We start from the raw sequence: 23,688 nt of genomic DNA, 5'->3' as shown, positions 1-23,688 counted from the left end.
CATTGTCTTCTCTGAAGTCAATAAATTTTCTCCTTGTACTAATCTATTTCTGCTTATAATATTATCTGTTTTGTGCTAGAGAAGTCTCCAAACTATCGCCTTGGCAACCAATAAACATTAATCCATGTGAGATTTTCCTCTTGAAATACTTTCTATATTGGAAACATTATGTAGGAGGTAAATTTCACTGGAACTGGAAAAGATGTGCTGATGACTTGATTCACATTTTTTCTGGATTTTGCAAGAAAACACAGTCCTGGATATTTCTTCAGTGAGAACAATCACTATCAGCCTAATGGAATTGGCTCCGTTGGGCATGCCTGGACTGTACATTTATCTGCCCCAGAAGAATGCAGCACCCCGAGCAGTCCAAAGACAGACAAAATATAGCTTGCTCAAGGCCTGAGGAAGTCTGTGTAACACCAAGTCCTACCCTGCTTTTTGTTTCCATTCTTAACTCTCAGTTATCATGCACATTTAATAGCTAGGTTTCAAGGGACCAAACCAAGGGTTGCATTTAGCTGGCAAGCACCTGTGCAAAAATTGGCCCTCACATCATTCCCATATGTTAAAGCACTTTCTAGCTTGCATAGCAAGACCTAGCCCTGTTGACGTACCACTAGAAAGATTTTGTCAGAAATCCCAGGCAAGCAAATAATGCTGCGCTTTGGCCTGTCCCCTCAGGTAAGGCCAGATCTTGGGGTTGAGCTCGGAAAGAACTAGTGTTGTAACATCAGCTATAACCAAAGACTGTGGTCTGGGTTGTAGGGCATGGAAATCAACAGGAAGATTCTTATTGAATTTAACAGGCTTCAAATTGGGCCTCCATAGAGCAATACCAAGGACTTGAACTACATCCAGAGTCTCATACCGACTAAAGCAGTAACAAGCAGGCACAACCGGTTTAAAGGACTGATCAAAGTCCACTGATGTCTTTCCGAAAGCTTTAAACAAGTGAACAATAAGGGAGAGTAGGAATCCAAGAGGAAGGTGACAGAGGTTTAAGATGGCTGTGGTGATGCCCACATCCTAATGTTGCACAATGCGCACTTGAAAGTCGAGTTACATGGACAGTATTTTATTCATAAGCACAAACACTTTGGAGCATTTGTCAATGTGAAATAACACATTGCTTGGGTCTCTGAAGACATGATGTGAACCATAATGTGTGTTATTTCAAAATAACACATAACTTGTCACTTATCATTATTGTAACAATCAGTATTTGAATGAATCACCAATGGCAATGCGTACTTACGTCAGGGAAGAAGCAACTCCAGCAAAGGAGAAATTCTGGTTTTGTATTCCACATGGAAAATAAAGGAAACCTTTCGTAAATAAGGACCATTGTTTCCGACTTACCTCCTGAAGAAAGGTTAAACTCCTCAGAACAAGTAGATGGTTTCCTTAACATTCAAACACAACACAGGATTAACTTTTGAGAAATGTTTTCTATGCCTAGTAACACTCATATATTCATCTATGCCAGAGCCTAGGGGACTGCACAGCTTGTTTTGGAAAACAGTCATTCTTCTTGTGTGACACCTGGAATTCCCCTGATAATCTATACTGTTCCAGTCAACTGACATAATAAACTATACCTGAAACCACAGATTAAAAATTAAAGAAAAAAAGGAAAAGAGAAAGAGGAGTATGCACCAAGAGTTTCAGCACCAAGCAGAAGGAAAATCAAACCTCTTCTCCTCAACAGCAATGTCAGGCAAACATGTCTTTTCATATTGAAATGAATGCATGTAACAAACTTGAATAATTTTGCAGCCTTTATATCTAGAGTACTGCATAACATGAAGACGACATGTAAGGGAGAAATTCTGGAAGCAAAAATTTTCAGCTTTTAGATTTTACTTGTAGCGGAATAATCATTTAAAGAATCTTTAAGACCAAGAGGAAATTATCAAAGCAATCTCTTCAACTAAAAATATCTTTTTTCCCTTCCTCTATAAGAAGTAGGCTTCTAAAACCAGTCACTTCTCAGTTGCAGAAGTAATGCAGTCAGAAAAGTATCTTTCAAGCAACTAAACTTCTTGGGTTTGTGAAATTAGGCTGGATATACTGTTAAGGAATTATTCAGAGATTTTTTTAAGTATATATTTATCAGTTTTATTGCTTTCTTAAAAGAAAGCAAGAAGGCGGCTTTTATCTTGGTACCCAGATGCTTGTTTGAGCCTTGAACTAAATCGCTCTGTTATTTATCAGTTGTACTGCTTGTCCTGAAAAGTCCAGATTGAATCTCATTGCGCAAAAACATAGTGCTTGCCTCTAAAAAAACACGCAAAGTCAACGGAAAATAAAACAACTGTGTACAAAAAGTAATTCCAGATTGGAAGCTGAGGCACGGAGATATCATCTGATGTCACACAGAAAGTTTGTGTAAGATCTTGGACTTGAAGATCATCTGTCAGTTCCGAGCTTTAGCCACAAGACTGATCTTCCTGACATTACTAACGTCCTTGAAACATGAAGGCAAACACATATCTGAACTTCTCAATGTCTTAAAGGCTTTATTCTTTAAAAGTAGAGCAAAACTTCTGTTAAGCAAACAATAACCTACAACAATATTATTATTTAAAATAGTGTATTAAATTATATTAAAGAATCAGACATCAATTTGTAATGTTGGTTTTGCTGCAGTAAATGTTGAGGACTATGTTTTGACATTAGCACATAGTTGTATGCGTCAAGATGGTTTGGAGCTTCACAAATCACATAGGAGCTTTAAGAAACACTGTTTTTCTGGCACAACACAGTTTCATAGCAGGAAAGTAAAGCTGAGAAAAGCAAGGAATTTTTTTGTCTCCAGGGAAGTTACAGTATTCCAACATCTGTTTTCAAATTAAGACAAACAGGCAAAATGCTGAACTTTTCATAGAGTGACAACTTCAAAAAAAAAAAAAAAAAGGAATGCACAACTTTTGCTTTTGATCAATTTTATCTATGTCTGTTCTGGTCTGGGTGTCCACCTTTCTTAGGCTTTAATGGGGAAAAACAGTGCATATACTCCACAGCCCAGACACGGTCAAGTCATATCCTCAAATCAAGAAGACTGAAAATGCTGTCCTCTGACAGTGAACTGTGTCTTATACAAAGGATAAACTTGCCTCAACCCTGATGCAGACCTGTTGTCCAGAATTTCAGACTGGGCTATATGTTTCATGCTGCCTGTTATCATATAAGCTTTATGCTAATTTCTGAATACTCTCACACATTTTAATATGGTCCTGTGTAGGAAAGAATGAGGAAGCAAGCAGCAAAAAACACACAAAGCTCTTATAAACCTTGTCATTACCCTGAACACACAGAGGTTAGTGTCAGATGAATACTATATTATGTGCCTGATATCAGCACAACAGTCCAAAATAATGTTTTCATTTGGACAGAATTGGTGGAAAATTTTGATTAAATGGAAACTTCCTTTTTCATTGACAATTCATTTTGCTGGAAAATGCCCACTTAATCCTTGTAATATACTACCAGACAGTCCCATAAGGCAAATTCTTTGTTTATGCATGACTCAAAGAGAATGTTTATCAGCCAGGTTTCTTCAGTTCTTTGCGATCACAGCTCAGCTCTGACTTATTTGCCAGCTTAAACCTGGGGTGCCAATTCTGGTGGTAAACAGAGTGAACTGGTCAGTCACTCATTTCACACATGCCACAGATCAATTCCTGTATGATAGTTCTTTTTCATCTACCACATACGCTGAACTGCATTTGACCCGGTGGTGAAAGGTTTCATTTACCATTACAGTCACTTCAGCTGTGCAGTCTCCAGTCTGTACACTGATTTATGGGTGGATGGATTTGCATATGGCAAACATCCACACAGCTTTATAAGTTTGCATATATGCCAATAAATGTAAATACAGGGCTATGATACTAGTATGAGTAATGTTTTTATTAGAAATAGCTCTGCTTGGGGTTTTTACTGTTGTTGGGGGGTTTTGTTTTGCACTGTTTCGGATTTTTTTACATGCACGTAAGGATACAATTCCATTCCATTTCCAGTTCAAGACACAGGGACACTGCTAAAGAAAACCCCAACCCTTCATTTCTTATTATTTCTTCTTCCTTATTTCTTATTTCTTTCTTATAACAGTTCCTTAGGAGGTATACATGGGAATCACCTTGTCCCAGGGGCAGGACTGAGCATGAATCCTGACACTGATGGAGACATCTCCAGGCTGATCTTGGAGATGGAACATAAAACCAGTAAGATCCAGCTAGAACCAGAAGCCAGTCTAATGCAGTGACTACTGAAGACCAGCCATGGGCAGTTAAAGAAAGAACATGAGGGCAGGAGGAGACATAGGTCCTTATGTCAGAGCTGAAGAAAATTGTACCAGGTTTTTGGTGTGGGTTTTTTTAGTTTCGGTTGGGTTTTGGATTTTTGTTGAGGGTTTTTTTGTTGTTGTTTTTTTGGGGGGTTTTTTAATAGCATTTGTTCTCCTCCATATCTGGCCTACTTGACTGACTACTGCAGAAGGCTCCTGTTTGGGTAGATTCAACATCAACATTGCTAACACCCTGTGCAAATACTAAAAGCCAATGTCCCGGTTTTCAGAAATTTTTACAGCAAGCAAGCTGTCATTCTCTCCACAACATACATGTGTACCTTCAATTAATGGTAACACTGTCTTGACGAAACATCATGACAAATATTCATTCATTCTTTGTTTCCTGGTATGAGCAAAGGAGAAAAGGTTCACCTCCCACCCACATTCTGTAACAGATTTAGGAATGCAAGACCTTTCATGCTTAAATTACCCACTACGCAATGCAAACGTTTATACTCACTGCAACACAAAACACGTCATTCATTATTTTGAAACTTAATTTTGAATTAGACATTTACATTGAGGAACAGCTAAAAATAACTTGCAGCAGGGTGTGGTGTAATTTTGCATTGCTTACAGATCTGGTCCAAGTATGGGTGTGCAAATAGCTTCATATTTGTATACATTATGTAGGTAAATGCATGCATGCACCTAAGGGTACTTTCAGAATTCAGAGAGTTTGGTAAGTTTCTTCCCTCAGGTTGATTTCACAGAGGGACAGGCTGAGCTTAGGTAGACTCAAAAAAACCCTCTGGAAGGCTAGTTAGTGGGAGACCGCTTCTGATCTCAGCAGGACAAAGCAAGGGAAGGAGCTTCCTCTGTTGCATTTACACTCTAGGTATCCTACTACTGGCTGGCAATTTTGTATAGATGTCTGATGTCTCTGTGTCCGTTACTTATCCCTTGAGCAGGCTCAGAGACTTTCTTACAGTAAGTGGCCTGCTTTATATATAAATCTGTTGTATATATGTCAATATATACATTGAGACCTCACTTGGAGTATTGTGTGCAGTTCTGGTGTCCTCATCATAAAAAGGACATGGAACTGTTGGAGCAAGTCCAGAGGAGGGCCACGAGGATGATCAGGGGACTGGAGCACCTCCTGTATGAAGACAGGCTGAGAAAGTTGGGGCTGTTCAGCCTGGAGAAGAGAAGGCTGCGTGGAGACTTCATAGCAGCCTTCCAGTATCTGAAGGGGGCCTACAAGGATGCTGGGGACGGACTCTTCATCAGGGACTGTAGTGACAGGACAAGGGGTAACGGGTTCAAACTTAAGCAGGGGAAGTTTAGATTGGATATAAGGAAGAAATTCTTTACTGTGAGGGTGGTGAGGCACTGGAATGGGTTGCCCAGGGAGGTTGTGAATGCTCCATCCTTGGCGGTGTTCAAGGCCAGGTTGGATGAGGCCTTGGGTGACATGGTTTAGTGTGGGGTGTCCCTGCCCATGGCAGGGGGGTTGGAACTGGATGATCTCAAGGTCCTTTCCAACCCTAACTATTCTATGATTCTACACAATACAATTTCTACCTTTCAAGACCATCTTTGGCCAGCACTAGGGAAGTGTTAGGATGCCTCTGTTCCAAGGCATCATAGACTTGTTTACTCATGAGTTACTCTGTGGCTTGTTCTCTGATTGCTACCATAGTTTAAGTAACAGCTCAAATTAATTAAATCGATGCCCTTTACAGCCTACTGAAGTTTTTCACAGCCAACTGCACCATAATCAGAAGTAGCGCAAATGTGTTTCCTATCAGATTTTATGCCACAAATGGTTTCCGCTCCTATTTTTAATAGAAAACATTTTTTTTGCTTCCTTCTTTAAATGTACACCTATCATAAAATGTGAAAAAATTTATTGTCCCACCACCCTCTACTGCATTTGGGACATTCTGCATTTTCTTAACATGTGACACAGGCCATAATAAATTTTAGGGTAATAGAAGTGTCTCCACAAGTGGCTACATCTGACTGGCTGCAATTTGAGATTCCTCTTGCTGTTTTGCAAAGACCACTGAGAGCTCATTGACAAGTTGTCTGGGGCGAGGGAGCACATGGCCCCCTGCTCGCTGTCCCACTTTGTCAGACTGATGTTTGAAAAGGAGCAGGGATTCCTTACTCTCCTGCTAGTGTTAGCAGCTATCTGGAGTGGCAGGAAAGCAGCTCTGGAGCCTCCTGCTGTGGGGAGATCTCCTGGGCCCTCTCCAATGAACTCATCTGAGAAGCGGGCAGTAGCAGCTTTCACTCAAAGTGCCTGGAGCTGTGGCTACAGTTAATAAGTTACACTCCAGTAGGGGATAAAAGTTTCCACAATGCTGTGCCCCTTTTTGAAAGATATGGGAACAGTTACTGAAATTCTATTCCAACATTGCAGTATTAGTTATCTAAAGTTACTGTGCTTGAATCAGAGGAACTGCTTCAAGGCTGATTTGTGTCTATGTGTGCTCTGTGTTACATTCACACAGACAGACTTCTGCACAGAAGGTTTTAATGGAAAGACCTGTTAACAGGGAAAATGGGAGAGGGCTTGGATAAGATACGACATTCCTTTGCTTGAAAACTCAGTTTAAACTTGCTTGGGCATTTAAAAATATCTGATCAAATTTTATATTGATGCATGCACTTAAAAGGACTCAAAGATCTGCCACACTGAGTGAGGGTCTTTTGTAGTGACTTCAGTTGACATTGTAGCCTACTGGACATGAGGATGCAATGAAACACAGACACGATGTGTAGAGCACAGTGGAGCACTGGGATAAGCAAGATCAAGAGGGCCAGTTACTGAATGAAAACTTTCATTTGGGAAGAGAACAATATTTTGAAGAAGTTTTTTTTCCTCGTTTCTTCCCATTAACTGGGCAGAGCTCAAAAATCTCAGTGATCCTTACAATTGCCTGGTTCTGTTGGTTTATTATTTCATAAGTGAGGAAGAACTTGTATAACCTCCCAAAAGGGCACTTCACGCCACGAGTGCCATGTATATTGAAATTAATGGGACTGCTCATGTGAGTAGGAGTTTGTAAGATCAGTTCTTTTTTTACATTTTTAATCTCCTGGTAAATAACAAGACAAATCACATTTCATTACAGTAATATTAGTGTGACTGAGCAAATCCCAGAGCATTTAAGTAATTGTCCTCTATAAAATCAGTGAATGAAATTGCATTTAACTTTGTGAGTTACTTTCAGCACCATGTAACCAGATCAAATTAGCATGCACAAGCTTTTTGAGGAAGAAAATGTGTGCTCTAAACGGTTACAGGAGTGATAAAAGCTATTTACCAAATTATGAAGTTAGAATGAAATACATCATGGTATTTTGAGGTAAGTACAAGGAAGCTACAAAACATTACTGGGGGAAATTACAGGGGTAAACTACAGCAATAGTCCCACGTTATTTCATGATTAAGGGGTAAGTACATAATTCACATCACCTTTGAAGGTGAACTTCACTTTGGAAAAATTTTCTGGTCCTTGCGCCTGCCTAATCATACTTTCTGGAGCTGCTTCAGGCATAAATGGCTTAGTAAATCTTTCTCCATATATACACATGCCAATTCTATCTAAGCAGAGATGAGGCACAATAAAAAATGTAGAAAATTGTCTGGCTCAAAGCCTATTAAGATTTTTATTTTATTCTTTGGTCTTCATTTTTCTATTGTTTACTTTCACTTTTTTGCCTTTTGGGATGCATGATGCTGTACCTTTTCAAGGATACATTTAGTTTTAAACTAAAACATTCATCCATTCTACCTAGTTGAGCACGTACTGAAGTACAACAGCAGAGCAGAATAGTGAAATGCTGAGCAGTTTGTAAGGAAGATTAAAGTAATGACTATTTTGGGTGCCTCCTGGGTCAGATACTGACATAATGCAGAATAATACTCAAATCCTTTAAATTTCTTCCACTCCTATCACACTTGTCTGCCAGACTTTCATTGAAGGTCTACGTCTGCTTACTGTTTAGATCCTGTATTCTTTTTTTTTCTTTGCCTTTTTTTCTTTCCCCCTCCTCTGGGGGAGGGGAATAAGCTTTTTTAGCTGAAATATTAAAAGAAATAGAAAATGTATTGTAGTGGGAGACCTGATATTGCTTTTTAAGATTCATTTTTCCCCAAGTGGTCATTATTACAGCAGATCTATTTAAGGCATGGGAGTTTTCATACCTGTGAATAGGTTAAAGTTTTACGGTGCTGCTTTTCACAGCACTTTGAAATGCAATGATCTTTGCCAGGAGTTAGCTAGAGAATTATTTACATATCTCTCTTCCTACCTCAGCTGCCCATTCACATGCAAATAGCAGCTTCTACAGCTTTCCACACATTTATGAAACCCAGTGATCTGATCGTTTTTCAACTCAGAATGAAAGATATGACAATGCCTTAGACTAAAGCCCTGCCAGACTCTAGATTAGTTTCTTACTCTGCAATACTGAATATGGGGAAAAAAAAAATAAAAATCCAAATTTCTTGCAATGGAAAATGTTGGGATCACAGTGAATGCGTTTTGGTCACAAAATAAGTATTGATTTCTTAGAAACCAGCTGGGGTACTATAGTTTTACAAACAATTTGAAAGGCAGAGCTGACTTAAGCTTGCTCTTTTTCCTGCCTTGGTCATTCAGAACCCTAGAAAATAACTCAGCTCCTCAAATCCCCTGAATTTTAGAGTAGGTTCAAATCATTGCACCATGGGCACACCATGACATCAGGGGAGGAAAATGAATAGCAGACACTTAAGCTGGCCCTGCCTGTTAAACCCCATGTTTGAGGACACTTGACTTGTACTACTGAGCACACTGAGTTCCAGAACAGTTCACCTTTGCATGGAACAGGTTCACGGTCTGGCCTCACACATGCAAGCAATTGCATCTCAAACCCTGGTGTCCGAGAGACCTGAGTAGTTCAGCTCAGGACAATATTATGCTTTCATGGTGATTATCAAAAATCATTGCTATTCTAGCCTCTCACCAGTTGTTACTTTAAAGGAAAACTTGTCTTAAGACCTAAACTTTCATTTTCTGGTGTGGTTTCAGTGACTTACAACCAGAAACAAGAGACATTTCTTAATCTAAAAAGCTGTATTTCACCTCTTCTCATGTAATTTACATACATTGATCACTTCCATATGTCTGGCATAAGGTAAAATATTTTCTGTGCATAGTAATGGGGGTGAACCTCCACTGAAACAAAATTCTGTGTTTGCCATATTTCTATATGCCGATAGAATTTGTTTTTAAGAGAGTGGCAGTTATGAGAAATGACCTTAAAAGGCTGTATATGGTCTCAGCTATGGAAATTGTGTTAAAAAAATAGAAGTTGCATTGCTCAGTCTTGTCCTCAGTCCCTTTGGTGCAATGTCAATTAGCAACATCAGCGGTCTAAACATGAATCACTGCAGTCACAGTCATTTAATGAAGTTACACTTGGTTTACACCAGAATAATTGATGATAGCTTAAAATTTCTAATATAGAATGATAATACACATGACACTTGATACTGCTGTCTTTGAAGACGAATTAAAAAGCTTCTTTACTCGAGTAAAAGGGACCTTTTACATTAGTCTCTGTTGATCTGCTTGCCAGCCTCAAGAACTGGACTTAGCCCTTCTATCACCAGCAAAACTACCAGAAAGATATGTAGCATGTGGTCAAATAAGACACTGTAGTCTAACAAGTCAAACTACAAACTTGTGCCTGAAAATCAAAGGTATACCAAAAATTACACAAAATCTTGTATTTGCTCTTAATTAATAGCATGAAATCCAGTGCTTTATTATGAAAAAGAATGTTATTCAAAACAACGATTACATCATGTAAATGGCACGAGGAAGTATAAAAGCAAAGAAAAAATTCCTGGAGTTAATTCACTGAAGGTAATATTTAAATGCTGCATTTGAGGTATGTGGAATACATGAAACAGCCAATTTTACTTTCACAAGGGCCAGCCTGATAAAGGGAACAGGTGCTTTCTTACTTATTTTAGGAATGAGGATGTGAATCTTAAGAGATGCAGAATTCCACTTCTAAATTTATTATAGCAGTTAATCCTCATTATTAGGTTTGAACTAGGGCTGTCAAGCAACAGTTTTCCAGTGAGTGAGTCACAAATGATAGGCAATTACAACTGACTGAACTGATTACTGAATATTTCCCTAAGTGTCTAAGAAAGGCTGCCCTCACCCTGGAGAAGGCTGGGCAGATTTTGGGTAGAGAAAGTCAGAAAAAGGGCTGTCTGCAAAAAGAAACACAAGTTTTGTTTCCAGAATCTGTTGAGAAGGAAAATGTACACTTATAGGGGCAGAGTATTAAACACCAGTGACCTGATAAGGTATGTTCAGGCTGAGTGCAAAGGGGAGGAGGAAATGCTCAAAGTGAGGGTTTTAGTTTTGCCTGCTAAGCACAAGAAAAAAAAAAAAAAAAAAAAAAAAAAAAAAACAAAAAACAACAAACCAAACACGTTTTTTAACTCCTTCTGAATTTTAAAATGTGATTATCAGCTATGTTTAGAAATAAAGAGAACCTTATCTTAAACTCAGAGAAATAAGGCAGGATCTTGCAAGTACTCAAATACCTTTGGTAGGCAGTATTGAAAAGACTAAACAAGGAACAAAGAACTTAAAACTAAACAAGAAGAACAAAGGTTTTTCTTTTCCAGAGACATTTATAATCACCTTCACAGTGTATTTAGTGTGAAATAGAGGTGGATACTCCAAAAAACATTGTAAAGGGTATAGAATCCCTTGGAATATACAAATGGAATTAAATTAGATATGCTTTCTGGGTAATAGGCATGTGTTTCATGTCACAGGCATACACAGCTGTGAATATAATTATTATAATCACTTTAAAGTACCTGTAAGGCCTTTGTATGTTGATCAAAAATAAGCTCTGACTGAACTGTGAATATACACATTAATGGGATTATTCTGAGAGTAGGATGCAGCTCTGAATAAGCATGGCAAGTCTCTGGCCTCCAGCAATTCCTCATGAGATCACTTAATACCACTTTACAGGTGAAGAAGCTGACACAGAAGAACCAACGAATTAACAGGATTTCACATTTATGGTACTTTCTTTGATTCCCATTACAGTACAGACTTCCTGTACATCATCAGCTGTGGTGCTGGGTTTCTGTTAACCTCCAACTTCTGTTTGTAGGAGAGGGTAACAAAACTTTCCTAATTTGCATGACTGTTGTCCAGTAAAGAGTGTGAGTTCCACTGGGGATTAAAAGAATGATAAAAGACACAAAATTGTAAAAGGATGCCAGAAAAGGAAGTAGAATTCCCAGTGGATTACAGTTCCATCACAGATGGGAAACAAAATCTAAAAAAAAAATAGAATTAGAAATTTATGTTAATCTTGATCTCAATACTCCAGGCTGCAGAGAAAATACAAAATTTTCACTATACAATTTATTATTATTTCATAACACTCATTTAAAAAGAGCTATGAGGAACTTTCTTACAAATTTAACAGATTCCTGAATCTCTTCACTTGAAATTAAATCTTGCCTACTTGCTAGAGGTCAGTTTTTATGGCTAGAGTACAAAAGATGAGGATACATATTTAGAGCAGCAGTATGGATGGGGTCCTCCCACACTGGTAACTGCACAGCCACCATTCTGCAAATACTCTTTGCTGATGTTTAGGATGTTTCAGAGAAGTGCCAACTAGAACTCTTTGAAGATGTTATCATAACCTCCTGTATATCTAAATATTCACTTTGTCTTTGTGGATGGACTTTTGATACATATTGGAAGAGATGCAATTTAAAAATAAAGCGATTTCCTAACTCTGCAATTTGCAGGTAGCTCAGGAACACATTTATATTGTTGTCTGCAAGGCCATCAGGGCAAGAAGTTTCGATACAGCCATTCATCTGCTATAGTAGCAGGGAATATGAGGGAAAAAAAGCCATCTGGAAGATAAGGTTTTCTTTCTCAGACACCCAGATATCATTTCTGTTGTCCCTCTGATCACTCAACAGGAACTGTCATTCATCACATGGGCCTAGCAGAATGAAGACCTTATGTAGTACCTAGCATGATGGAGATGAGACCAAGTTGGCCTACAGATACAACAAAGCAACACTCATCATCGCTGATATGATCCTTATTGTGTTTTGAGAAAAAGAGCTTCATCAGGCGTCAGAACCATTTCAGACTATACATTCATGCAAAAGTAGCATGGGAAATCCATGAAGGAAAAAAAAGTAATATTAACACCCTGAAACCTCGACTTCATTCTAAGAGATCTTACTTTGTGCCTTGGCCAGGAGTGAGATCTGTGTCTAGCAAAGGAAAGCTATTGCCATTCCAGTGTCAGCTGGTGATGAAAGCTGTACCCTGCACTCTCTGCAGCTCTTTTGGATGCTTGTGAGCTGTATTTATCATCTGTTGCCTCTAGAAAAGGCCACCAACCCCTCCCCCTTCAAAGGCAGCTTTAAATCCTTTAAATTATCTCACAGAGCTTTTTTGTGTCCTTTTCTCACACAAGGCTGGAATTTCAAAAGGAGCCAAGAGGGGCTGTCAGAACCAACATGAGCTTTGCTTCATTAGAGTGGAGGGTAAAGGAGAGCTTTCTTTTTCCTCCTTCCACAAGTTAGTTGAAAGCAAATAACTACTTCATTCCTCAGATTGTTCCCTGCAAGATCCAACTTTGCATGAAAGTATTTTTAAAAGATGAGAATATTATTTGACTGCTCATTTCTAAAGCTTCTGCAACATCCAGCTGGAGAGATAAGCAGGCAGCCCAACAAATATCAAACAACTTTAAAACATTAGAAGAATAGCAAGTACTTGTGACTTTACTGGTTTTGGTTATAAAATAGTGAAGGTTGAAAACGAGATGTGATACAAAGTAGACAAGTGCTCACGCATTTCAGGGGTTGCTATAGATTTGTCTCGCTCAAGGGCAAACCGTAATCCCCAAAGTGAGAAAAGAATCCCCCAAACTGTAAGTCTATTTAGATTTTTTAGACATGAATCTAAATTAGGTTTCATTCTGCTCTCAATATTGAAATAGTTCGGCTGAAAAAGGGGAGAATCAGGGTCAAGGCACCTCTCCTTTGAGTTGCACATATACATATGTATTTTTATTTGCAAACCATGCTACATGAAACTCAGTCTTGAATACGTTCTTCTTTTAAAGTATAGAAACATTCAGAAAGTAACAGAGCTTGTGAGAGGACAGCTTATTGAAAGCTCTGAATGATTAAGCTATTAAATTAGTAAAGCTCTGCAGCCTCAGACAGCCATTTCCAGCATGTGTCACTGGATTTGGGATGAGCTTATTAAGGAGAAGAGTCATGAGAAATGTGAGATGTAAGATAGATAGGTAATTGTTTTAAGAATATGAAGAATATAGTCATACTGCATATTTTTGCTATAACTGAAAGTTTAAAGCAAATTTAGATAGTCACAGGTGACTTCAAGGTCATAGATACTGACAGCATACGTAAATTTAATCAGCTGGATTTTTATACAACTTTAAATACTCATTTAAGTGAAACTGTTTCTTAAATTAGGATGCTTTGGATCAGAATACAGCCTAATTTTTTCCATAGCATTTAATTGGTACCTTCTTTTGATACCTTCCCAGAAAAAAACAAAACTAAATGAATGAACAAGAAGCTTAATTCCTTTCAGTCACTAAAAAGCGATGAGCACCCTTAAAGTCTCATTCAGTCTGCCTAACCCAAGATTAGCTCTCTGGAGCACCTCTCCTTGCACAGACAGTGAAAAGAGCCTAATGTAGCTGACTATGTCAGTCAAAGAGAAAGACAGTACAGAGAACCTCCTGTGGTGCAGGAGAAAAGGCTACAGCACTCTTTAAGATTTCTGATGCTCTCAACAGCTGTGGCCATCCTTTTTTCTCTTGTGCATTGGGGCGCTATCCTACTTGCAAAAAAACAGGAAAAGTCAAGTAAATGTACTATCCCCACAGTTATAATCACCATCCACAGCTGTTGCTGGAAGAGAGCAGCTAACCTATATGAAGGCTGTATGTGGGAGGACCGTGAACTTGCAGACATTCCTGAAAGGAGCTTTAATCCTGCAAGGGAAGGAATTCGCTGAATTGCCCACCAGCACCAGCAGCAACTTTCACATTTAACTTTAATTAACAAGAGCACCAGGACAAGCTACAGGACTTCCATTTAAAACTTTGACATAGAGCTGCCAGGGTCCACCCCACACATTTGCTTAAAAATAAGCATGTGGGAGCCTTAAGACAATTTTACCCTTTTTAGCTTTCAAACAACTGGAAAATGTCACAGCCATTGACACCACTTAGAAGGATTTGTTTTCTTCTCAGTCACTCACGCACTGCCTCAGGTGAAGATGTGGTTTTGCTTCAAATTGAACTAGGGTCAAGTCAGGCTCCAGCTGATGTGGAAAATGTTCAAAATACTGGAGTAACTCTGTACTGCTTGTGCTTCCATTGCAGTGTTCCAGGTATGCACACGAGAAAAAAAGGCTGTAGGCCAGAGGAAGTAAATAATAAAGATGTCCGTCTAATAGCAGCTGTGGGCATTAAATGCTGTATGCAAAATTGATGAAAGGTAAACCAAAACCAGATTAAAAGGATCAGAGCACAGCAATACATTAAATCAAAAGTGAAAAACACTTCCAAGCAAAAAGAAAGAGTTAAAAATACACATAATTTAGTGGTTTCTTCTCTGGTGGAACTCCATGTAAATGCTTTCTATACATACAGAGGCACACACCAGAGAGATTATCATAAATAACCCATTTACATTGTAGCGACCTGCAAAGATTGAGTTTCTTATTTAAATATTGTTTTGCTATGCCTTATAGAATAAATACACACCTGAATAAACCATAAACAGATAGGTACGTCAGTCCGGATCAAAAAACTTCATGCACAGAAGTAAAGTTTAAGGCAGACTTCACAGTAGCTCCACTGAGCTCAGTGTAACTATGGATGTCTAAATTCCTCACTAGGTTAGAGTATTAAAGATGCTGTAACAAACAGTAAGTGCTGCACACCTTGTCCACAGCAAAAGAGTTTCCCTTGCTGTCAATATGGCACCTTCCATAAATAAATAATTTAGGCATTTGCAAACCATACAGCGCAAATAATTATAGAGAACTCCAGCTTCTCAGAAAAGGGAGGCTCTGTAAGCCAAAAACTGCTTTTTCCATTGGAATTAAATGGGATAGTTGGAAACACAAAATGAGAATGTTGGGCTAGGTTTTCACTCTCCTTATTCCAATTACACTGTCTGTTTCAGGCCCTAATTAGCTAGCTGAAAATTTCCCTATATAGGCAAGATCTGAGCTTAAGCACTTCGTCCATCAGCTTCTCCCTCCTGTCAGGCTGTGGGCCAGGCAGGGTAGTCCTACCCTCCCCCCGACAATTCTCAAGTCTCATGAAGACCCCACTCAACCAGTATTATAAAGACCAACAAACAGATCTTCTCTGGAGGACTCATCAGTTGGGTGCAAAAGGGTGAAGAGGCTATGGCTGTATCAAACATCTTCATTGCCTCCTGCACGGACTGAACAGTGAGGTTTGAGAGTGCTGGAGCCGTGCAGAAATGCCATCAGGAATGGTAGGAGCTGCAGTGTGTTACAAACCCATGCCTAGACTGCAAACATCACCAGTTTGCCTTCCTTAACAGTCTTCTTCCTAAGTCTGGGCTGCCCTTCTCTCCTTTTCAGGCTTATTGGAGAGGCTTTTCCTTCATACGGTAGACTTACAATGGAGTTTAAGCAAAAGGTTTTTCAAACAGATACCTTGAAATCTGAGACAAACGCTAATACTGGTCCCAACTCAAGAGAGACAGGCACCTTTGCCAATATTTCTCTCCTAATTTACTTCTCCCACTTCGTCCTGTTTGCCCAATATTTGCGGAAGTATTGAATTGTGAGTTATAGAGTTTGATGGAAAGGAAAAACCACAATTAAACCCACTGGCAGATCGTCAACTACAACCAGACTGGGTCAATAAACTACAAGCCAGGCATCATATTTACATGAGTGTACATACAGGTAATTCAGTGTGGTGTCATTCCTCCCGTGTCACGGCATGTTGGCCAGATTGAAAATGACAAAAGTTTTACCATTACTTTCACTAGGACCAGGTTTTCATTTGGATCAAAATTCATAATATAAAACGTAAATCAACTGCACATCAAGGATGGAGAAGTTCTCACTATCACTGCAACTTTAAACAGGACACTTATTTTTAATATGGCTTGAATTGGAGCCAGAGAGCAAGAGAGATAAATCTGTGTGCAATGCTTTTCCAGTTACTTATTCTCAAGTAATATGTATCCAATTGAGCAACAATAACAAAAGAGAACCACACATGTACTCTTACAAAACATACTTACAGCATTTAATAATTTTCAATAGAGAAATAGGATGCGACAGATGGGTTTGAGAAAGTTGGGTTTACAAGATTTACTCCTGTGGAGACAAAAATCGGGGTTGCCTTAGAAAAAATCTGTAAATCAAAGAATCGTTAATGGAAACTCTTTCTTTCTTTAGACTTATATGTTTATATTGAAAGGTTACTGTAGCTGGTTCTATCTATGTGCCATTACCATCATGCAGAGGACAGCAAAAGAAAATAGGAAACAATAAACAATATAAGAAATCCATCTGGAGCTAAGACTATATTTATTGTTTTAAACTTGACAAACTGAACTTGATCACCATCTTTCCAAGAACTTTGTGCTCAAGAGTTTTCTGAACAGAATCTGTGACCTAGTGACACACTATAGAGACTTAAAACTGACACTGAAATTGAAGCCAATGAGATAAAAAAAAGCAAAACACAAAATATCCCCAAATAAACAAACTAAGATCAACAACAAAACCCTTATATTCTTCAAGGAAAGATTCCTTTACTTTTGACATATCAACAATGACGTTCCTTGTTACTTTACCATAAGGACACAACATCTTTGAAGGATGCAAAAAGAAGAGCTCAGAGGTCGAAGGGCTTAACTGAGCTTTCAGATTTATAGCTGGTTTTACCACATCCAGAACTTACTGACTTCAATGAACTTTGGATCAGGCCTTTAATCATATTCATTCCCTTTGACTGAAATAAGGATATAAACATTATCTGTGCAAAACCTTTGCAATCCATGAATCAAGATGAAAATGCTTGGAAACTTTGAAATGGAGCAAAACCCTGATGCTACTGAACAGGAGTTTCACCACAGATTCCGGCTGGACAAGGATTTCTCAAGCGCTCTCCTCAAATCTTCTTCCTTTAATATGCCACTGAAATCAAGGTGATATAAACCAAATAACCAGAATTCTGTTTTACAATAAACAGAAAGAACCTTTTCAGACCACAGATATGGCCTTAATATATGCATTTATACACTTCCTCTTCCTATCCACAACATGCCCCATAGGATGCTTCTAATCTACTGCAAGATTGTGTGACAAGAAGTTAAGCGGAAACAAAAATAAGAGTTCATCAAAACTTCTGTCCAGCAACCTGGGAAATGGGACAGCTAATACTGGACCTTTGAAAACAAGTGACCATAGGAAATCAAGGTTGGCAGGGATTTAACCCTTCATGACTCATTTTGCTAACTTTCCAAGGAAATGCCTGAGCTTTTTAACCATGTTTGACATCTAATTAGTTGAGAAAAACAAGAATGTAAAATACATCCTTGCTTTTCTTTTGAAATAAAGCACCAACAATTAGCTCCAAGGTATTTGTTTAGGCAAAAAACAAGCACGCTGTTAAAAGAAAGTACAATGACAGTCACTCAAAAGAGAAGTCACCTGGGTCATTCTTTTTACCTTGTGTAATTTTTTTTTTTATATCATAAGTTTATTTTACACAACCACAGCTCTTTATGGAGAGGCAGAATGGGTAAGTAACTGGGGAGCTTCTTTTCCTAAGTGCAAGCAGTTTGACTAGAGATGAATCACGTAATATCACATAGTCACACAGCAGTGAGGTATACCCTGAGAGATAGACATTAGCATTAGTTAGGTATTCAGTCAGGGCCTGAAAGACATATTTTTAATACCTACAGCTTTTAAGTCTGTTCCTACTTAAGGTGTTCACATTGATTTGTGCATAAAATACTCTGCTGGAAGCAAAATCTGTCTGGAATAGGACCAGCTGATAAGGCTTAGCCTTCCTTCATGAATAATGGTATCCCCACACTTAGAGATCAATGTGTCAGCACGGGCAACACGCTCCTCTTGACCTGGCCAGGCATTTACACTGGTACTTAACATTAAGCATGTGAGCAGTCTGATCTGATTTTTAGGGTTACACATGTTTTAAGTCAAGTACGTGAATCAAAGGCCAGGGTGTGAACTCCTGTAAGTGTTCAGACTTTTAACTTGCTTTGAATTAACCATGCATTTACTTTGCCAGATAGGAAACAGGGCTGCTCAACATTTGAACTTGTTTTCTTCTCACGATGATCTGTCAATTACAAAAACAGCATCAATGTTCCTTTCAGTTTCCTGTTTTGCTCATATAGAAGTGACTGTATATTAAAATTGATGTCTGATATATTAAAAAAAAATTAAAATGAGACCTTTTCTCCAAAAAAAGAGCAGAGCTGGAAAACAACCAATCAGCAGAGCAGCAAAGTGTTGCTAAGTTGTATAGGGATATAGTACCAGGGGGTGAAAAAAGAAAATGGGGAGAAAAAAAAAAAAAAAACAAAGAAAAAGAGAAAATCACTATCATTCAGTTTCAAATTAGTTTCTGTGAATTCAGTCAGTATGAACAGGGGTAGCAGACTTGAGCCATCAATAAACTTTAAGAGGGTGAAAAAAAAAAAAGCAATAATTAATTAGCCGTTATACCTCTTTACTGGATATTTTTATAGCATTTATGCTTCTATAGACTCATCTGAGTTTCAGTATGATTGTAAAAGTTTGGAAGCAATTAAGAAGGTTTTAATGAGTTTTTGACATGACATGGAGTAATGGTAGAAGATTTTTTCAGAATCCATCATTCAAAATAATCAATTTTGTGTTAAATACTAATGCCTTTTCTTATGAAAACTCAACAGATCCTGAACAGCTTAAAGTGTTCTTTCCATACATATCTTTTCAAGTTTAAACACACACAAACATGCATAGAAGTGTTCTTCAATAAAACCCTGCACACACATTTATTTCACACAGTGCATCCAAGTTTTGCAGGTGTTTAATATCTTTCTTTTTCCTTTGGAGTGTGAAGATGACGCCTGACATCGTATCAGAGAGGACTTTCCTCCCTCTCAACTGCAGCACAAGAAAGGTGAAAAAAAACTGGAAAATGTATTTCTACTGGCAAGATATGTATTAGTATTGTACTGTAAGATGAGATTGACATCTATGACCAGGCATGCACACACATGTTCCCTCTTTTTCCATGGTAAAAGCAGTGTGTTACTTTTCCTCCCTTCCTTCAGAACCGTAACTGCAGCGCCTTCTCTCAACCTTCAATAATCTGAGACTTGTGAGAAGGCAGGTAGCTCTTCAGTGAGACACGTATATAGAGATATACATGGATGTCTACATCTCCCTTTTAGAAATAACACTCTACAGCTCGTATATTTTAAACTTCTTCCCCAGTTACAAGTCTCCGGATTTGGTGAATCCTTCTGCAAATGTACTTTGAGAAGAACTATGCAGATATAACAGAGTCTGCCTACCACAGAGTCCTCCTTTAATACTGGCAGTGTTATACAAAAGTTAATTACTGACAATTGCAGCGTGAGTGGCATTACACAATTTCAAACGTAAACGTAATCTCACAGCTCTCTCTTTAGTTACGCCTTCCCTGTGATCTCTAATGAAATACATGAGACTACACCGAAAACAATCCCAGTTCAAACAAATTGCACTGCGTTAAACATCCATAGGCAGCATTTTCTAGTGCATAATAGTCCTTTCCTTCTTTTCTGGACTGATCTGTTCTTTTCAGTTTATAGTTTCTTGGCAAACCCACCATCTACTGCTTATGTTAGGCATCTGATTGTCGGATTTGTACGAACTGAATATTCATGACTCGAAAATTAACCACTTCATGCCTAAAAAAGGGAAAATATAAATCCTCATCTATTCCACGCTGTTTGAAGGAGACCCAGTATCGGGGCTGCGCTACATGTCCAGCACGGGAGAGATTAGCTAGGTGGCCAAGCACGTCTCATCATTTTAAAGAGTAAAGTCCGGTGAAATAGCACAAGACTGAAAATAAAATCCTCCACGGATCAGCACGATCCGGAGTCCTTGTCTGCAAATACAACTAACTCTTCTTTGTCTGTGTTTAAACTGCGTGGTACCGCCCGTAGCACGGAGGGGCTTTTTAAGTCTTTTCCTTAGAAATTCCTCCTAATGCCAGTTTCCCCTTTTTGGAAGATGAGGAAAACCAAGGAGGAAGGTGGGGAGGGGAGGCAGCGACGGGGCAAAGCAGGGGAGGTTTTGAAGCAAGCCGGGAATAAGAGAGAGAACAACAGACTTACCTTTATAGGATAATTTGAGCCTTGGCACGTTATTCTTCACATGCTGGCAGTTCACTCTTCCTGCTAGTAATACTCCCAAGGAAAGCAAGGCAATCCCCCTGAGCCAGCCCATGCTGCAGCAGCCACTGTAGGATCCCTGCAAGCCGGAGCCGCGACGCTCCCCGTCCTGCCGGGTGCCGCCGGGGAACTTCAGGCAACCTGGGGAGCGGAGGTAACAGGTGATGGGGGTGGGCTCCGCGCCCCGCCGCGCCCCGCCGCCGCCGCCAGCCGCCCCGGCCCCCCGCCTCGCCGCCGCCGCCGCCGGGGCAACTTCAAGCCCCTCTCACGCACACGCCGCGGGCCGGAAAAGGAGGCAGCCCCCGGGCGCGAGTGGCGTGCGGGCGGGGGGGCGGCATGATGCGAGCGGCGGCGGCGGCGGGCGGCGGCGCGGGCCGGGGGCAGGGGCCGGGGCGGGCGGGCGCCCCTTTGCCCCGCGCGGCGGGCGGGTCCCTGGTGGTAGGGGCGGGCGCGGCGGCGGCCCCGCGCTCCCCGCTCACGTGGAGCCACACCGGGGACACCGGCTCAAGCCGCGCTCGGGAGAGCAGCTGACAATGGGAGCGCAGGGAAGCTCGACCCCCCCTTCCCCCCGCTGTCACACCGCACATGCAGAGAGAAAGGAGGGGGAAAGGAAAAACGAAAGACATCGCGGCAGGATGAGAGGGGAGAACAGAAACCTCCACCCAGCCCGGGAAAGGCACGGAGCTATACGTTTCACGAGCTGTTTGGTGTCAATCTCCAGGTTCGGGTGGTTCTTTTTTTTTTTTTTTTTTTTGGGGGGGGGGGTTAATTTCATTTTACGGTTCTAATTAAAAGATGTACGTCCCCCTTTAAAAACAACAACGACACGACACAACGATGTTGCTGCCCACATAAATAAGATCTCCTGCCCATAACGTAATCCTCTTCGGGTTGCTCCCGGTTAAAAACAAGTAACAAAGTCTTCCATCAGCATAACTTTACCACTGAAGCTTTTAAAGCCTTGTTAAGGAAGGTTGCTGTAACCCTCCTGCCCTCCCCACCTCCTTCACTACTCCAATTCAGCGAGAGAAATTCCTAGTAAAGCCCACTTCAACAATGAGTTCAAGACATGTACAGGTCTGGAGGGGCTTATAAATTACACCAGAGTATTCTCTGAAGTGTTCTTGTAAGTTAAAAGCCTTTCAAACCTTCCAATTTCCAGGGCTGTGTGATTATTTTAATCTTATATTTTTATGCTATGGAACTAGGTAATGATTTTTGTTTGTTTGTTTAAACAAAAGGACACACAAAATCCCCAGAGGTATTTAAATGTTAAGGAGCTGTAAATACAAACATGTAAGCAAACTTAAGCTCTCCCCTCCCACACGTCTGAACAGCCCCCTTCTAGTGAGTGATGGTTTATTAAATTTTCCATGCTGTGCTGAATATCGATTTAATGTGCATTTTGGAATGTAATGTCTTACACAGATATGCACCCCGTATTACATTCCTAATGAAATATTGACAGAAATGCTGGCAGTCGACCTTTACAAAACTTTAGCATCATCAGAGAAGTGTGATGACCCTGCTTTATTTTGTACTTGTACAGAATAAAGAGTCTGTGGGTGCTTTATGGTGACAGAGTCTATGGTATTTCAGTGAGATCTTTTCTTTTTACCACTATTTCCTAAGGGTTAAAAACCAGTTATCTAGTCCCACCGATGGTGACCACTCCACACTGAATTTCACAGAGCAGAGTCCTTTTTCTGTCTTCAGACTTAGCTGCTCAACCAGCATTTAGGAAATAGTCTTAACTTTCAAACTGAAGTTCATAGTTGAAAATGCGGGTGTCAGTATGGTTCTAATTAAAACGTAGAGACTCTTGCAGAACAAGGCTTGGTGCTGTGGTAAGGCGAGGGCTAAAATTCTGTCATTGCAGCTTTCATTGCTTAATATTCACACACCAGTGGAAAAGAAGGGGCTTTTCCCCTCTCCTCTTTAACAAATTCTTTTGCTTCCTGAGCTTAATTCATTAATCCCTTGGCATTGTATCTGCCAGATTCAGCAATTCTATTGATCAGCAGCATCGTTAAGAAAATAAAATTAAAAAAATAATATTGATTTTTGTCATTCCCACACTTGTTATCCTGAGCATTTTCATGCTCCGGGCAGTGGATTAGAGCTCCAAAATGACAAGAGATGCCTATCTGTTTTCCATGGATTACTTGCTACAGACATTCACTCTGCAAAGGAATTCATGTCACTTTGAGATTATTTGGTGAATTGGCCTAATGAATTATCCTTTTGTATTGAGCAAACAATTAGAAACAAAACACAAAAGTTGCACCATATTCAGGACCTTATAAAGCACATTATTTTACAATGATGTTGTTACACTCAATTTACTTCTAGTTGCATAAGGAAGGCACAACTACTTTTTTTTCTTATAAGGAAAAGGGAGTATGAAGCTATAATCCTGTCTTTCTCATGTAGAATGAATGTGTAACACTCCACACTATTTTACAGCAACCAAAAAAACAAATCATTGTCCCTAGTCAGTATATATTTTGCCCAGAAAACATATGGATTAGATACAACAAGTACTAACTTATCCAAGATTGCATCTTGAGAGATAAAATACAGCATCATTTTAGGAGAGAGGAGAGATACTTTTTGCATCCTTCATGTGAGAGGCCACTTAGTTTTTGCCTTCCTCTGTGGGATATGCCAGTCTAAAGACACAGAGAATGGTAAAAACTGATCCTGTGGGTTGTCCTTCTGCTATTTAGCTCTCAGTAGTGCTAATCAGTTAGTCAGGAGAGCATATGCTAACACCCCCTTAAAAGGAGAGGGGCAATGGCAGCACTTC

The 23,688-nt window shown here is 39.7% G+C and overlaps 1 protein-coding gene across 1 annotated transcript in view; it reads right to left on the bottom strand.

Annotated features, from left to right (window-relative positions):
• The window catches only part of SEMA3A (semaphorin 3A), a gene marked incomplete at its 3' end in the record, with an annotated part of 166,621 nt that extends 145,672 nt beyond the window's left edge, over positions 1–20,949 (bottom strand). The window contains exon 1 of the mRNA XM_080638137.1: positions 20,823–20,949. Within this exon, the coding sequence (XP_080494263.1) occupies positions 20,823–20,934 (112 nt within the window). The 5' untranslated portion in view covers positions 20,935–20,949. The remainder of the gene's footprint in view (positions 1–20,822) is intronic.
• Between the last annotated feature and the right edge of the window lie 2,739 nt (positions 20,950–23,688).

This window comes from Psittacula echo (genome assembly GCF_963264785.1).
Source record: "Psittacula echo genome assembly, chromosome: 1".
In the NCBI taxonomy this organism is placed as follows: domain Eukaryota; kingdom Metazoa; phylum Chordata; class Aves; order Psittaciformes; family Psittacidae; genus Psittacula; species Psittacula echo.
This window is presented reverse-complemented; position numbering and strand designations above follow the sequence as displayed.